General features: G+C 31.2%; 3 protein-coding genes across 4 annotated transcripts; 2 read left to right on the forward strand and 1 right to left on the reverse strand.

The window, feature by feature from the left end:
• The first annotated feature begins 3,380 nt into the window (after nucleotides 1-3,380).
• LOC133689630 (uncharacterized) lies at nucleotides 3,381-5,638 on the forward strand. Its single transcript, XM_062109580.1, has 2 exons — nucleotides 3,381-3,513; nucleotides 4,842-5,638. Exons 1-2 carry the CDS (start codon nucleotides 3,383-3,385, stop codon nucleotides 5,320-5,322), a joined length of 612 nt encoding a protein of 203 aa, XP_061965564.1. The 5' UTR covers nucleotides 3,381-3,382; the 3' UTR covers nucleotides 5,323-5,638.
• A 616-nt stretch (nucleotides 5,639-6,254) lies between these two features.
• On the forward strand, nucleotides 6,255-8,151 carry LOC133699452 (dolichol-phosphate mannose synthase subunit 2). Of its 2 annotated transcripts, XM_062122695.1 has the most exons (4): nucleotides 6,294-6,370; nucleotides 6,715-6,791; nucleotides 7,510-7,623; nucleotides 7,708-8,151. In XM_062122695.1, the coding sequence occupies exons 3-4, from the start codon at nucleotides 7,534-7,536 to the stop codon at nucleotides 7,858-7,860; spliced, it is 243 nt and encodes an 80-aa protein (XP_061978679.1). In that variant the 5' UTR covers nucleotides 6,294-6,370; nucleotides 6,715-6,791; nucleotides 7,510-7,533; the 3' UTR covers nucleotides 7,861-8,151. The 2 variants fall into 2 exon arrangements, with proteins under 2 accessions (XP_061978675.1, XP_061978679.1); XM_062122691.1 differs by lacking the exon at nucleotides 6,715-6,791 and having other exon boundaries at nucleotides 6,255-6,370.
• A 3,092-nt stretch (nucleotides 8,152-11,243) lies between these two features.
• LOC133699823 (probable calcium-binding protein CML11) lies at nucleotides 11,244-13,397 on the reverse strand. The gene has a single exon (XM_062123304.1). It carries the CDS (start codon nucleotides 11,935-11,937, stop codon nucleotides 11,443-11,445), a length of 495 nt encoding a protein of 164 aa, XP_061979288.1. The 5' UTR covers nucleotides 11,938-13,397; the 3' UTR covers nucleotides 11,244-11,442.
• Between the last annotated feature and the right edge of the window lie 2,467 nt (nucleotides 13,398-15,864).

The raw sequence follows: 15,864 nt of genomic DNA on the forward strand, positions 1-15,864 counted from the left end.
TTTCTCACATTTTTTTTTGAGTTTTACATCTTTCTTTTTTTTCCAAGATTGTCTTCTTTTTTTTTGTATTTTTTAAATTATCTTTGTCAATTGTTTGATTGAGAATTTAGTTTTGTTTTTCTTTAAAACATTATGGATTATTATAATATTTCCCTACATGTTTTCTTTTATGAATTTTCTTCCTCTTCCTCTTCTTCTTCTTCTTTTTTTTTCTTGAAATGGTCTTCGTCGATTTTATTTTTTTCATATTGAAGTAGTTAAGAATTTTACTTCATAATTTTTTTCTTTAAAACAAAGTGGATTGTTTTAATGTTTCCCCAAATGGTTTTTATTTTGCTACAATATTTTCTCATATGTTTTTTTTTCAAAATTATCTTTGTTGACTTTTTTTTTTAATATTGAGCTGGTTGAGAATTTAGCTTTAACTTTCCCTATATGTTTTTTTTTTAATTTTTTTTGCTTTTTTTTTTCCAAAATTGTCTTCTTCTTCTTCTTTTGTGTTTTTTTTTCAGAATTGTTTTTGTTGATTTTTTTTTAATATGAAGCTGGTTGAGAATTTCACTTTGTAATTTTTTTTCTTTAAAACACTGTGGATTGCTACAGTGTTTTTCCACATTGTTTTTTTTGATGATTTTTTTTCAGAATTATCTTTATCGATTTTATTTTTTTATATTGAGCTGGTTGATAATTTAGCTTCATAGTTTTTTTTTAAAACATCATGGATTGCTACAATATTCCCCCACGTGATTTTTTTTTGTTATGATTTTTTTTAAAAATGATCTTTATCGATTTTATTATTTTTAACATTGAGCTGATTGAGAATTACAGCTGTAAATTTTTTCATGAAACACAATAGATTGCTATATTGTTTCCCTGCATAGTTTTTTTTTTGTTTTTTTGTTATGATTTTTTCTAAAATTTTCTTTGTTGATTTTATTTTTTTAATATTAAGTTGGTTAATAGTTTAATTTTATAGTTTTTTTTAAAATATTATGAATTGCAACAATTTTTTTTATAAATTCACGACAATTCACAAATATACCACAAGCCAACAACATCGTAAGCATCTGCGAGTAGACCTGGTAAGCAGCGTGAGCCCATATCGATTTGAAGGACCATTTGAGAACTAAAAGCTATATTAAGATCTTTTTTATTTAGAATAAAATTGAATTAATATTGTGAACGACTATGGTGAAACTTGCATAAAGACAAAATAAATCAAAAGACAAAAGTAAGATTCAGTCGAATGGTTGAAAGTGAAAAATGTAACGAGACAATATTACGGTGTCGTGTCACTTTATCGTGATCAATATTAAAATGAGTTATTATTACTACAAAACTTAATGGATATTCCTACTCAAATTAACCAGCATTTGTATAATTGAATAACAGGCCAATGCTCCTCATATTTCATTTTTGTTGCTTAATCAAACCTTTTTTTTTTTTTTAAAAAAAGAAAACTGAAGCTTTAAAATTCGAGAAGTCTAAATTTCAAACCAAATAAGTCGAAGCACATTTGATTGCAAGAGAATCTGCATCCTGCAGCTGTTATAATTCATTCCTCTTGGCAGACTATAGCACACCTGATTTTTGCCCCGAAAGCTAAGATTGACGAGAGGTATTTTTTTCTTCGTATATTAGATCTTTAGATGTAGATTATATATCTACCGAAGGCCACTATCTTCATTCTTGAAATTATGATCACTATACTGGTATTCTAGTAGTCAAACTGGCTCGGGTTATGTTAGATATTTTTGTTTTATAAAAATAAAAATAATATTATTTTTAAAATAAACAGTAAAAATTAAAAAAAATCAATATATTTTAAATTTGTTTTTTCTGGGCTGATTAGATTATGAGTTAATTCAAGTTTTAGACCGGAATTATATAGATAAATTTTTTTTATATTTTTATTGAAACCTACTCCTGCTTAACATGTTATAGATTAATTGGTAGGTAAGGTAAGGTTTTAAAAGGGATAAAAGCTTAAAATGTAATTTCACAAGCTTTTACCATTAAACCCTTCCAAAAAAAAATCTCAGCAAGGCATTACATTGCATTAATTTGTGCACAAAATATTATTTTCGCTGGCGCATATGTATATTCATAATTATATATAAAATCATGAATATAATACCCTTAATTTATTTAATACATTTATATTTTCTATATTTTCAATATAACTTTTTAAATAATTTTTCCTATTTAACATCTTGTTCTCTTTTCCTAATATAAGTTTCCTATTTTTTTTCCTTTTCTTGTTATACTATGTTCTCAATATTTTTTTTTCAATTCAATATCTAATCTTGTGTTTTCTATATAACATATTCAATAAACATTTTCTATATAAAATAGAGATGATCATTTTTTGTTTGATTCGGTTTTTATAAAAAAAAGAGTAACCAAACAGATTAAAAAAAAATGAACCGAAACCGGTCAAACCGACCGGTTTCGAATTGGTTTTTTAGGATAAAAACCAGTTCAAACCAGTTTGACTTGGTTTTTTCCTGGTTTGGGTTCGGTTCGGTTTCAGGCTTATAAAACTGAAACCGAACCAAACCAGTCTGTTTTTTTTTTAAATTTTAATCAGTTAAATCAGTTTTTTTCATGATTCGGTTTTTTCGATTATTTTTTTTGGTTTTCTCGGTTTAATCGGTTTTTTGGTTTTTTTGCTCACCCCTAATATAATACATTTTCCCCCACAAATCACATGCACTTTTTTTCTTTTTTTACAAGTCTAAAAAATACCACCCATCAATATTGGTAGTCTCAATGTCACCATCAAATAATTCTTGGTATCAATTTTACTATTTAACTCTTAAAAATTCTAAATAAAGAACTTTTATCTATTTTCAAGGCTTTCCATTCATATTTTTATCCAAATTATTTATTTTTGCAAGAAATGATGTTATTTTGTTGGGAACTTAACGTTTTCTTATCAAGTATTTAAACAAAAGTCATTAATTGAAATATCAAAATAATTTACTGGTAAAATTGATATAAAAAATAACTTAGGTATGAAATTGATAATATTCTAATAGTTTAGTGATATATTTAATATTTGTCCTTTCTTTTCTTATCATATCTCTCAGAGAATGATGGGAATATCGATTATTTAAATTTTAGAGACTATAACAAACATTTTATGCTCTGTTTACCTTTTCGATTAGAAAATGTTTTTTGTGAAAATTCAAATTTTTTTGTTTTAAATATTTTTTTTATTTTTAAATCATTTTAATATATATCAAAAATAAATTTTAAAAAATAAAAAATATTATTTTATATATTTTTAAATAAAAAACACGTAGTGCAGTAACAAACAGGCTCATAGGCGGTGCACAAACAAAAGAAACAGAAGTTTCTTGAGAAACAGATACACAAGATGGTGCTATGGGAGATCACTTTGGGAAGTGCGTATTTTTTGGGTTTGAAACGGGCTTACAAATTGGCTTCAAGGATTCAACTTAGGGTTATCAGCCCCAAGTACCCTAGGATTCGTCAGTTTGTTCAGAGGTATGTGCTGTTGCTATTTTGTCGAAATGTTGTTTAATTGACTAGCTCTTTTGATGCATTTGATTCTTGTAAGTGAATGGCTCTGTTTTGATGACACATGTGATCTAATCAGTATTTGATCTATACATTTCTATAGAAATTGATTAGTGGAGTGCTTTTTCGTTGATCATTTTACTCTTTTTTTTGTGGGATTTTATAAAGATATATTCGAAGTAGCTGCACCTATGTTCTTAATGATCTTGCTCGTCTATGATTTGTTTGATAGAGACTAGGGAGTGCCTGGTTTAGACATAATTCAATTTCCCCATTACTTTTTAAGTCTCTAACCATTTCATACATAGTTCTTCGAGGAAATTGGGGTGGTTCGAATGAGGTTGTCATAATATCGACACAAGTACACAGGTATTGGCAGTATATCTCCTTAATCTTGTTGATTAGGATGCCAAATGGATTTGATTTGCTTAAAATGCAATGAAAACCTACACTGCAGTTTTTCCTCTGCTTCAGGAGCATGCATCAGATGCATTGAGTTCCATTTTAATCATTATTTTCTTTGTTCAGTGCCTAACCGTTGCTTCTGTAATTTCTCTCTGTAGTCTTCTGTATATAGTTGCGCAATGTGTATTGGCAGCATCTCCTTAGTGGGTCGCCTTCCCTTATGCTAGAGTTTTTTTCCACACATGCATGCACACTATAGAATGGGTTTGCTGAACTTGTTTCATTTTCTCTTTCAAACCATCATTTCCATATATCACTCTCTACTTCAAGGGTGTGAAGAAGTGAAAGCATGCTAAGGGGGTGTCTTTTCTAATTTGAATTCTGACATAATTGACTATACAATGTTTTATCCCAGAAGTTGATTATATGCCTTAAAGTCCTCGCAATTAGAAAATTACGGTATTTTAAGCAATCATTTTTGAGATAGAGGTTTGGAAAAACTTCTTCAATATTATACCATGGATTTTAATAACGCATATCAAACATTAACAGAGTGTATACTGTTTGATGCCCAGACAACTATTTGGACGTCTATTAAAGATTTGAATAGATGAAGTCAATGCAATTGAGACATATTTGGATGCCTTAAAGGCATGGAAGGTTCTTTCAGCGTGACTATACTGCTGCTAAACTTTCTATTTTGTTACCAGATTGGCGTAAATGCCATTTTGTACAGTTTGTGCATCTATTACTTGCTGGTGCTACTATCGCTGTTGTATGTTGTGTATCATTATGCTGCTAGTACGTGTATATCTCCATGCCTCTAGTTTGAAAATACTTCCAGGGCTTAAAAAAACCTCACATTTTCCTTTCTTTTCCCAACTTCATAGACGAACACGTGCTATTTTTGATGTTGCTCTGAAGGTTCATCTGGATGTACAGCAAAGAGACATGGAGGTTGGTCGAAATCTTGGTAACAGGATTCTGAGGTGGCTGTACCAAATGAAACCTTCCGCTCAGATTCATGGTCCCTCACCTGAGAAACTCACAAATGGTGCTAGCTCAAATATGAATGTTACAAACCAGGTAACCAGCACTTCCCACCTGAAAGCTTCAGGCATTGGCCGGACATCTAGATGCCAAGAATCTTATAAGCACCTTTTCACCTCAGCAAGGAGTACGCGGTCAAAACCATTTCCTTCCATTGCAATGATGATGCGACCATCAAGACCTGCTGGGATTTTTACACAGTACCGGCACTTGAGCATCCAGGGCCCTGAAATGTCAAGGCCAAACTACAATATTGGTGGTGGATGTGGGTTTCAGGGGGTTTTCCGGAAGGACATGATGCAGTATATACTACAAAACTAAACGTGGTAGGTATTTTTTATTTTGTGTTTCTTGTGGAGTCTGGCTTGATTCTGAGATGGAACTGTGCTAGAAGTTGGCCGAGGTGTAATTTGAGGGGACACAACGTAGTCATGCGGAAACTGATAGCCGAAACCATTTTTCCTATGATTCTTTTCCCCTTGTGGGTAATAAATTTCCGCTTTTATTTTCTGGTTGTTGTAAATGCTTTAGAGCTCCTTTTTTCTTAGAATTTGCATTAACTTGACCTCAGTGATATCCTGTTGAATGTTTTTTGCGTTGTACGGATGCTTAAACAATTATATATGATGCTGATGACTTATGAAATGATGCACATAACAATATTAACAAGTTTCTGAACCTATCAATCAATTATATATATAAAAAACAACTGCCATTTTTGTAGTGTTATTTTGTAAGAAATCAAATAACAACATCGAGTATTCTTTACTGCTGCGATTTTGTTTCGCATGGTACAGTCCCCGGTGAATTAGGCCCATGTGCTGTCGAACCACCAGCGAACCCCGCCATTTAGGGGCATCACTCTCTGAAGCCAGGCCCATACTGTGCCTGCTTCGAACAAACCCTGCTGTATGAAGCCAGGACCGATGTCAGCTACTCATCTGGCCAGCGATTAGCGTGACTTACCAAATCGTGCCCTGTCCTGAACTGGTTGCGGCCAGCATCACACTGTGCTGCTTCAAATGAGGCCCTGCTCCGTGAGGTCGCTCTACCAGCCAGGACCCAGTAGCAGAGTAGGCTGCCCTGAGATGCCAGCACTATCCCAAGCAATGTCAGGCTTGTGTGGACCTGAAAGAGCACCCTCCGGTTCAGTCCAGTTCCATCACTTTGGTGCCCCTACTTGGGTCAAGCCACCAAAAATGACAAGGCCATGGTGGTTAAAGCCCACTTCTTAACTGTGTATTGCTTGCATTAAAGCCCAAATACATAGCCAATAAATTTCCACCTGTTTTATATTTCTCCGGCTTTGGAAAGTAGAAACCGGCGCCTGCACTTTAGTAACCTCTCCTCGTTCGAAAGAAGAGAACAGGTGTCGTTTATGATCTTACTACTATCTTACTGTCTTTTTTTGTATTGAATTACTCGTATTTTTATTTATTTTTTATAAATTGGGATCTTACAGCTCTGTGATTTTGCTCTAATATGGTGGAAACAGTAATGAAAAAATCGATTGATTGGCTTCAATTTTAAGTTGGTGAATTCCCACTTGATTGATTGATTGAAATCATTTCTTGAATTTCATATGGGTGTTTGTATCTGGGTTGATTAGTCTAATGATTATGAGGATTGAGATGAGTTGCTGGGTTATAAGAATGTTCTTCTGGACCTTAAGCTCCGTAGTTTTATGACATTGTTGGTGTTTGTGTTTAGCAGACCTAGGCTTTGAACAATTGATTGTATCGGCTGTCTTAAAAGAGGCACTACGAATTGCTTTCATTTCTTTAAATGAGGTAAATGACCGGGCTTATTATTATTATTATCTCCGAAAATGAATTTGTAGGCTAGTACTCAGCTTTTATCATTGTGATTGCAATGATAGTTGGCAATTGAGTATGATTGTGTATGCTTGGTGTGGCAAGTCTAATCGCGATGCATGAGATGTGGATCGGGTAATAATTCAATTTTTTTGTTTAGTGTTCATTATCCTCCTGAGTTGTTTCTTATTTCCAACCTCCACATCGTTTACACAAGCAATGAGGTGAAAATGCTCAGGAAGCATGTTGTGGCTAAGAGCGGGAAGTCTTTCTGAAGTTAAATTGGAATTCTTTGGATTTAGCATTTTGGAATTTGATAATTCTACATTTATTGTGGATCTTGGAGCTTAAATTCAATCCAAAATTAATCTTGTGTAAGCCAAGTTCTTTATTGATGGTTTCATTACACACAATAAACCAGAAAGACATTGTTTTCCTCGTTTTTATGGGCACCTCTTTTCACATCCTTCACAGCCTGATTTGTAGAGTCAGTTTAGCTTGAGGAAGAAGTTCTCTTTCTTTCGCATTTCCTTCTCATATTTTTAGTTTTTGCTGCATCTCCTTTTATAAGGTTTTGTATGTAGTATTGTGCCACCTTTCTCTTGTTCTTTTTTTAATTATTTCTTGCTTGTCCAAAGATTTTTTTTTTCTTTCCCCTTTCTGGATGTTGAATTAGTATTTCATGTTCTTACAGGCACAAACAACTGCAAACACTAGCATGGAGTTGGCAGACAGAGCAGTAGGGTTTTTGTTATCTTTAACCAGTATATCTATCTTCACTTATTATACTTTCTGGGTTATCATTTTGGTGAGTTCAGTTTTTCATTGATTTGGATCCGCATATTCAATGAACTTGTCTTTAGTGTTTACTCTTAATCTTGTGGTTTTTCAGCCATTTGTAGACAGTGATCACTTTGTCCACCAGTATTTCCTTCCACAAGAATACGCCATACTTGTACCTGTATTTGCTGGCATGGGGCTTCTCTGCTTCTTATGCGTTTTTGTTGGATTTGTGATGCTTAAATCCAAAAAGAAGAAAGCATAATGCGACCACAATTACCATTTTGCATATTCTAATACGTTTTACACTCACAAACCTTACCTTCTCTCGTTGATAGATATGCAACCCAGAGTGTTTTTCTTGTGAGATTAGAGCAATTATAACATTATTGTGGCATTAGATTTCTTGCTTGCAATGACTGATTCTTCCTTGTTGACTATCATTGCATCGTTGACACATGAGCAGTTTAAGAATATGGCTCAATTATCAAGTTTCTTGTGACATGTAGAATATTAAGCCAGAACATCCAGTTCTGAACTGAGTTTGTTCATTTTACTCTCTCTCAGTTCTTTATTGCTTCGAGTCTATAAAGAGCATGCCTCCTATTTTTTATTTTTTTCTGGCCCATCCCCCTCACTCTCAGAGGATAACAAAAGGTTTTCTGGTTTATACAGTTCCTCATTAATTTGAGCCTCATGCATCCTTAAATTCGGAAATGACTCTGTTCTGTCTAACGATTGCTGCTCAATTAGTTCACAGCCTGATGGAGTAGTTCTAATTCCAGGGATTTCTCACATTTCTCCTCTAATATCAAAAGAAAATTTCAGGGATTTCCAATTAGTTGTGACTCACATTTCTCCTCTAATATCAGAAGAAAATTCAGTCGTACCATCATCAGGGTTCTTTGCTTGGTTATCAACCGATGTTATTGTTTACTTGCAGCCAAAATTTCACGAAATAAGATTTAAATTTGTTGTATTAAAAAGAATTAAAATAAAAAGTACCAAAATAAAAAACAAAAAACTAACTGGGTTTCTCAACTTTGCCCAAAAACTTCATTTTCTTCTAAAATTCTTTATTTGCTCATTTTTAGTCCTTTTAATTTTATAATTTTATATTTTAATTTTAATTTTTTTTAAAAAAAAGTTTGAGTCTCTAAATTTTGATAGAGAAGAGAGAAATTCATAAGGGAACGAGAAAAGTAAGAGAGTGGTTAATTGATTAAATTCCAACATCCAAAAATATGGAGCTTGGTTTCATTGGGTTTTTTTTTTTTTTTTTTACAAGAGAAGTATTATTATGGTCTTTTTGAATTTTTATCTTGTCAGTGCAAGTAGATTGAGGCCCGAGATTTTTTTATTTTTTTGATTTGGTTTAATTTTTTTATATATTTTTTCAATTTAAGGGTGTTGATATAAAAATAATTTTATTTAGATATTTTATAATGTGTTTCTAAGTTTTCAAGTGAAAAAATATTTAAAAAATGGGTTTTCAAAATTCAAAATCTTGACTTTTCAATCACTTTGATTGTAAGAATTTTTACCAATAGATGATATGTCATGTTTTTTTTTTATTTAGAAAAATATGACGCATGTTGTGTCGCTCTCACTATTAAAAAAAAAAAAAAAGAGACCAAACCCATGGACTTGCGAGTGTTTTTTTTTAATCCAGATGCTTCGTTCAAACATGAGCTTCTTTTTATTAATCCAGGTGCTCGGGATCAAACATCTAGACCTAACTCCTTATTTGCTTTTATATAGCTTTTTAGTTTGTTTTTAATTTTTTTAAAACTTTAATCAGATTAATTATGATTCAATATTTTAAAATATTATTCCATTAAATACATTTAATTTTGTCTTGATTTTCAAATAAGATTATAGAATTTTTGTGATATTAGCAATCAATTCATTAATTATTTTATATGAACCTATTAAATTTATGATCAAGAATATTCAATAGAAAGAAAATTTTATATTTTGTTATTATAAAATTTTTACAAGATTTTCTTAAATTAATTATTTTTTCTCCAATTTCATATAAAATATAGAGACATGATTTTCAATGTTTCTTTGTTAAAACTTTATTTTCATATTATTATAAGTTTCTTAATTTAAAAAACGATGTATGAGACTTGGTGTTGAGCAGGAGGCAATTTTTGGAACATCACCATAGAACTGAGTTAATTACACTTGTTTGTTCGATACTACGACCTCGACTGTACTGAGATAGGTAAACCGGAGGAGTTGGGAAAAACTCCTCTGATGTGGTTTTATACGATCATCACACTATTCTGGATAGAGTCAAAATAGGAGTTAGTGCGTCCTTGAAAATTGGAAATCTCCAGAAAAGATATTTGAAGTTCTCAGACAATCCAACATATGCAGAAGTAACTCAAGACACCTGCGAGCTCAAAGAAGAAGAAGAGGGGATGGTTTCAGCGCACCATTGATCACTATGCACACGTGAATGCTTGATCGAAGAGCTAACGGTCACAACATTCACAACTAGTGGGTTTGCGATAATAGATAATTTTGGATAATTAAGTGTGGATATGTTATAATTAGATGAGATTTGTTTTAGGTAAATTATGTTGATGGCATAATAAATATATAATATAGACTAATGGGATAAATTTAGGTTTAAAAGGAGATTTGGTTGTGCTAAACTAGAATAATAATTCAAAAATACCATAATTTTTTATTTGATTATTGGATCATGTTCATATTTTTACAAGAGTTTTTAAAGGCTATTTTTCTAAGAGTAGTTTGAAATCGCAATCCTGACAGTTGAAATTTTAAATTTTAAAAATCTTGTCATAGGACATTGGTTTTGATAATTTTTGTGATTTTTATTGTTATTTTTGGATTTTATATTTTTTTTCTTTATAATTTTAGATTTTTTTGTTTTTTAATTAAGATCGAGTTTTTAATTTATTTAATACCTTGTAAATCTCTTTAAAAAAAAAAGATTTAAAAATTGTTATTTAAGATAAAATAAAACATGCGGACTGGATTCATATCTGCACTCACTTCACTCATTAAAATTATTGTGTCTTTTCTTTGTTTGTTGCTAATTTCACAGAAGATCTCGAACCTAAAATTCCAAGCATGTCTCGAAGGAAAAAGAAGAGAAATATAAGATTAAAAATGCATACATTATTCTGACTCACCTGAAACACCAACAGGTTTTTGTAACAAACTCATAGCCCTGCATAATCCTCAATGCACTGAGGGTGCTGGAAAGAGGATAAATCTGCTCAAATTGTTTCCAACACTGATTAACTCGCATGGTACAATACGTAAATCGACATCTCACTCATTATCAACGTTTTCTAGCACAAATTCAGATTTTATAGCACAAGTTTGCTGAATGTAATGCAGTTCGAAAGCATCACGTCATCAGTGAAGTTGCAAAATGTCTTTTCATCCATTTAATCATCTTAAAAGAGTCGAAAAACTCCTTTTTGCGTGGTAAAGTGTCAACAATCACACTGCTGAGGAATTACGGTGGAGAAGAAAATATAAAGAACAGGGTGTCAAGAGTGTACCTTGTACCTACTGAGATGATAAATCCTACCAGGATAACAATTAACAAAGCAGTCTACCTCTTCAAAGTTATGCTAAGTAAATCCAGATTCACTCTGTTGGTTTGTTGAATTAAGATTAATTTTAATGGCGCTAGGCACATTTCAAGCAGAATCCCATATTCAAAGTGTAGACAACAATTCAGCATTCCATGCAGTTTCATACAAAACAGAAGATCATTTCCCAGAAAAGCTAGTGGCTTTTGAGAGTGATATGAACCAATCAAACAGAACAGAACATACCAGAAACAACACCAGTTGCTTCAAACCCAAGAATTATCAAAAGCAGCTGATGTGATTGCCTGCGAAAACTCCTCGAAACTTATTCTTCCATCCCCATCCGTGTCTGCCTCCTTGATCATCCCTGTCAACTCCTCTGCGGTAAGGGCATGCCCTAGTTTTGCCATCGAATGCGCCAACTCGGCTGCTGTAATAAACCCATTACCATCTCGATCAAACATCTTGAACAGATGCTTTAGCTGCTCCTCACTATATGGTGACTTCTCCGGAAGCAGCTCTGGTGCTACCAGAGCCACAAACTCTGAGAATTCAATTAAACCGTTGCTGTTTGTATCTGCCTTCTGAATTAAGGTTTCAAGCTGATCAGGACGAGGTTTTAGTCCTAAGGACCGCAAGAGTGAGCCTAACTCAAGCTGCGTTAAGCTTCCATCATTGTTTCTATCAAAAGAACGAAATATCTCACGTAGCTCGGCGATTTGCTCATCATCTAGCTTCACAGCTGGTTTCTTGTTGCTCATATTGTCAACAAAAAAAAAAAATCTCTCTTTTCTACTCACTTTCTTCACAGTTTGTATCTTTAATTCTTAGCAAATATGATCAACTCACTATCCAGCTATTTATTGGAATAGTAGTGTCCTAACACAAAAGGCTATATATAATACATTTGAACAAACAAGAAGACAAGGGGCAAATATTTGGCAACTAATGAATGTCCAAAAATTTGCAGTATGAGAAATTCTGTCTGGATAAAATAATTTTCACCTCTTCTCTTGATATGAGGGTTCGAGTCATACCTTTCTTTCTTTCATTTCCAAGATTGATTCACTTCTATCGTACTCCCATTGTATATCTATCAATTGTAAGCCCCCTTTTCTCTCTCTCAACAAATCTTGGAAATGGATGACTTCTTTTTCCGTGACCAATAAGAAGAGATTTGAGAGATCCAAGATTGCCTTGATGATCGTTCTTTCTTGCCTCGACTTTAGATGGATCCTCACCCAACCCAACGAAGGAAAAAGAAAATAATAATAAAAAAAAAACAAGAGGGGAATAAGGAGCCAAAAATTGAGAAACTTTGGTGATGCTTCTTTGTCTTAAAATGATGAACACGTAGTATATGTTGAGACGTTTCGTAATTTTTGTCAGTTGGTGAATAGTCAACTCCAACACCATAGACAAAGAAGCATTCCACGAATCAATAAATGGCGAATACAGATATTCCATGAACTTCGTTTTTATTCATTTATTTTGGTGTTTGCGAAGAAGAAATCCAAAGCGGCAAAAGAGGCAGCAATTCCGTGATTGGTGCAAGTCTTTTTTGCTGGTTTAGCTGCAGTGTCACATTCTCCTGGCTTTTGCCAGCCCTTTTTTTTTATTTTTCCTGACAATTAAATCAATGCTCTTCCCTTTGTTGGGCAATCCAAGCAAGTGGGGGAATTTGCATACAAGGGGGAATGGAAACAAATCAAATTTTGGCATTTGGCATTTTGCACCAATCAAAGATTTTGCCCATTTGAGCATTTACCAGAAAAGAAAAGAAAAACATTTTACTAAAGAAGAAATTGGATGCGGCGAGGATAAAGCGTGTAATGAGCGTGGGTATGCAGAAGGAATGTGGGGGCATGCACCGAGGACGGTGATGTCGGTTCGGACTTAAATTATTTGGTTTCGAGGACGACTCATTAATAGTATAATAATATTAATCTGTGGATTTTTTAAAGGACAAATGCAATAATCCAACCTAACTTGTCTGGGCAAGAAAATTTTAAATAACTAGACATGTTCGTCCTCAAGAAACAACAAGAGCATTGAAAAAAAAGAGAGGATGATGGACGACTATAAACAATAAATTCGTTCGTTCGATGTCATGGTTTAGTTATTTACTAGGCTCTGGTCGGCGCTTCGGTTTGGATAAATAATATATAATTACATTAAAAAATATAAATGTTTTTATTTGTATATGCTTGTGATGAAATATTTAAAATGATGATTAAAAACTTGATTAATAAATCAAAATAAATTAATCAACCACCATAAATATTAGTAAATAAATAAAAAATTAGTATGATTTATTCGACCAAACGAACAAACATCAAATTGATTATCTTATTTAAATGATGATATGGTTAAAAAATAAAACACCTTCATCAATTTAGGCTTGTCTAACCCTATATTAAATGTGAAAACAAAGAATTACAAAGGATTAAATTAAATGAAAAAATCAAGGGAATGATAAGTAAAAAAAACGACAAACTATATTGATTTGGGCTAACATATAAAATTTACAAACATCATAATAAACACGACTATAATATGTTAACCCAACTGGATAATTTGTCTTTCTTTTACATTTCTTTATTCTTTTCTTGGTTGAACATTCATTAGGTTTTAATTAACCACAACTTGGGTTAAATTTAGAAGTAAATAAAAGAATTATAAAAAAATTTAAACTTAAAGTTTAAAACTATATGATCATATTATATTATATTATATTGATCTCAATCAACTTTAAATAATAAATAAAATTTAGAGTTGAATTCAAAACATGATCCTAACTAGGTATAATTTTTTTTTTAAAAGTTGAAGTATGAAATTTGAAGGAAAAAACTTGGAATGCAGAATTAAAAAGAAAAAGAAAAAGGAAGAAATATTTGAAAAAAAATAATAATCGAGGTGCTTCATTTTTCATCATATTGTTTTTCAATTCTTTTAGCAGAGTGAATAACTAGCTTTATTTCCCATGCTTAGCTGCAAGTTAAATAAATAAATTAAAAAATTAACATAACAAATGCAACTCATATTTTTAACACTGACAAAAGAGAGTTGACTCTCATCCTTCTTCTTTTACTTGTTAACCAAACAACTAAAACAATAGCAAATCATCCATCCTCCGCCTATCCATTCTTCCTCGTAAATATAACCTAAAACTTTGAATCCGTAACTCTATTAAAAGATTAACACCCAACAGCCAGAGCATAGGTACTCGATAACCACACTGTCTGGTCAACGGTAACTTATGCATCCCCGCGTATAGGTGCCATCTTTCTTTTTCTTTTTTACTTTAAATAATTGTTTTTTATATTTTTATATTATTTTATATATTATTATTAAAAATAAATTTTAAAGATATTATTTTAATATATTTTTAAATAAAATATATTTTAAAAAACAACTATTATCATAAAAAAAAATCATTTACCTTCATTGCATGTAGAATAGTGATAAATAGATCCGAAAACGACTTATTTGGTCTCAAAAGTCAAATCCACCTTCCTGCAAAAATTAGAAAATTTTAATTTTCTAACGATGGAGTTAAATGCCAAATCACTTTTGCGTAACGCGATACTAATGAAAGAAACTCCTTGAAATTAGTATTACATTAGCTAGTTTACCTATGTTGTGCTGCGGGTAGATTTCAATTTAATTTCTAGTAAAGAAAAATATAAGTTATGAATTCATTCCACAATATCATAAAATTTCTTAATTTAGAAATCATTTACTTTATTTTATACGTTTTCTTTTATTTATCTTTCAAGTTAATTTTGGTGGCTAACCACGTATGATTTTCATTTTTCATCTATAATATAATTTAAGTGGAGAATATATTCAAAAATAAATTACAACAATCTATCTCTTTTAAATACTAGCTATTTGACTCGTGATTTGCCACAAGTTGTAATTTTTTTTAAAAAAACTTGGATACACAAGTTATTTTGATATATTTTCTTATATAAAAAAACATAAAGTGTAATCAAATAAATTGATAATTATCTATTTAAATAATAATAAAAAAGTTGTTAATAATAACTAAAAAAAATTAAAAAATAAATGTAAATCAAGATATTCGATCCCATAAAATAAGAGATTTACTTATTTATGTCTACGAAGTTTGTTTATTAAAATCAATAAAAATTAATAGAGATAAAAACACATGAAACTAATTGAATAATACAAAAGAAAAAAAAATTAGTGCGAGGCCGAACAAATTAGAAATATTATTTTAGAATAAATATTTTTTAATAAAATAAATCTCATTTGTATAAAATAAAATAAAAATTCATAAAAAATTAAATACAAAAAAAAATTAAAAAAAACTTTTGTTAAAAAAAAACATGCAAGACCGTGACATAAATTATGAGACTCGAATAAATCGATAGAAAAAAAATTAAAAATAACCATAAAATCATTTTAAAAATTAATGTAGAATGATAAAATCGTAAAAAAAAAATGAAAAAAATAGATGTCGAATCACATTAATTTTTCAAACTTGTGAGTCGGTGTCATTACATCATAAGAATCACAAATGAAAAAACCTTAAAGCTCAAATCCCCAACAAATCAAACACCAAAAGATAAAATCAAAAAAAAAAAATCAATCACAAAAAAAATGCACTTAAGAGATTGATAGTGGAAATTGAGATAAAAAATAAATTAAAGGGCATAAAA

This window comes from Populus nigra, chromosome 1 (genome assembly GCF_951802175.1).
Source record: "Populus nigra chromosome 1, ddPopNigr1.1, whole genome shotgun sequence".
In the NCBI taxonomy this organism is placed as follows: Eukaryota; Viridiplantae; Streptophyta; class Magnoliopsida; order Malpighiales; family Salicaceae; genus Populus; species Populus nigra.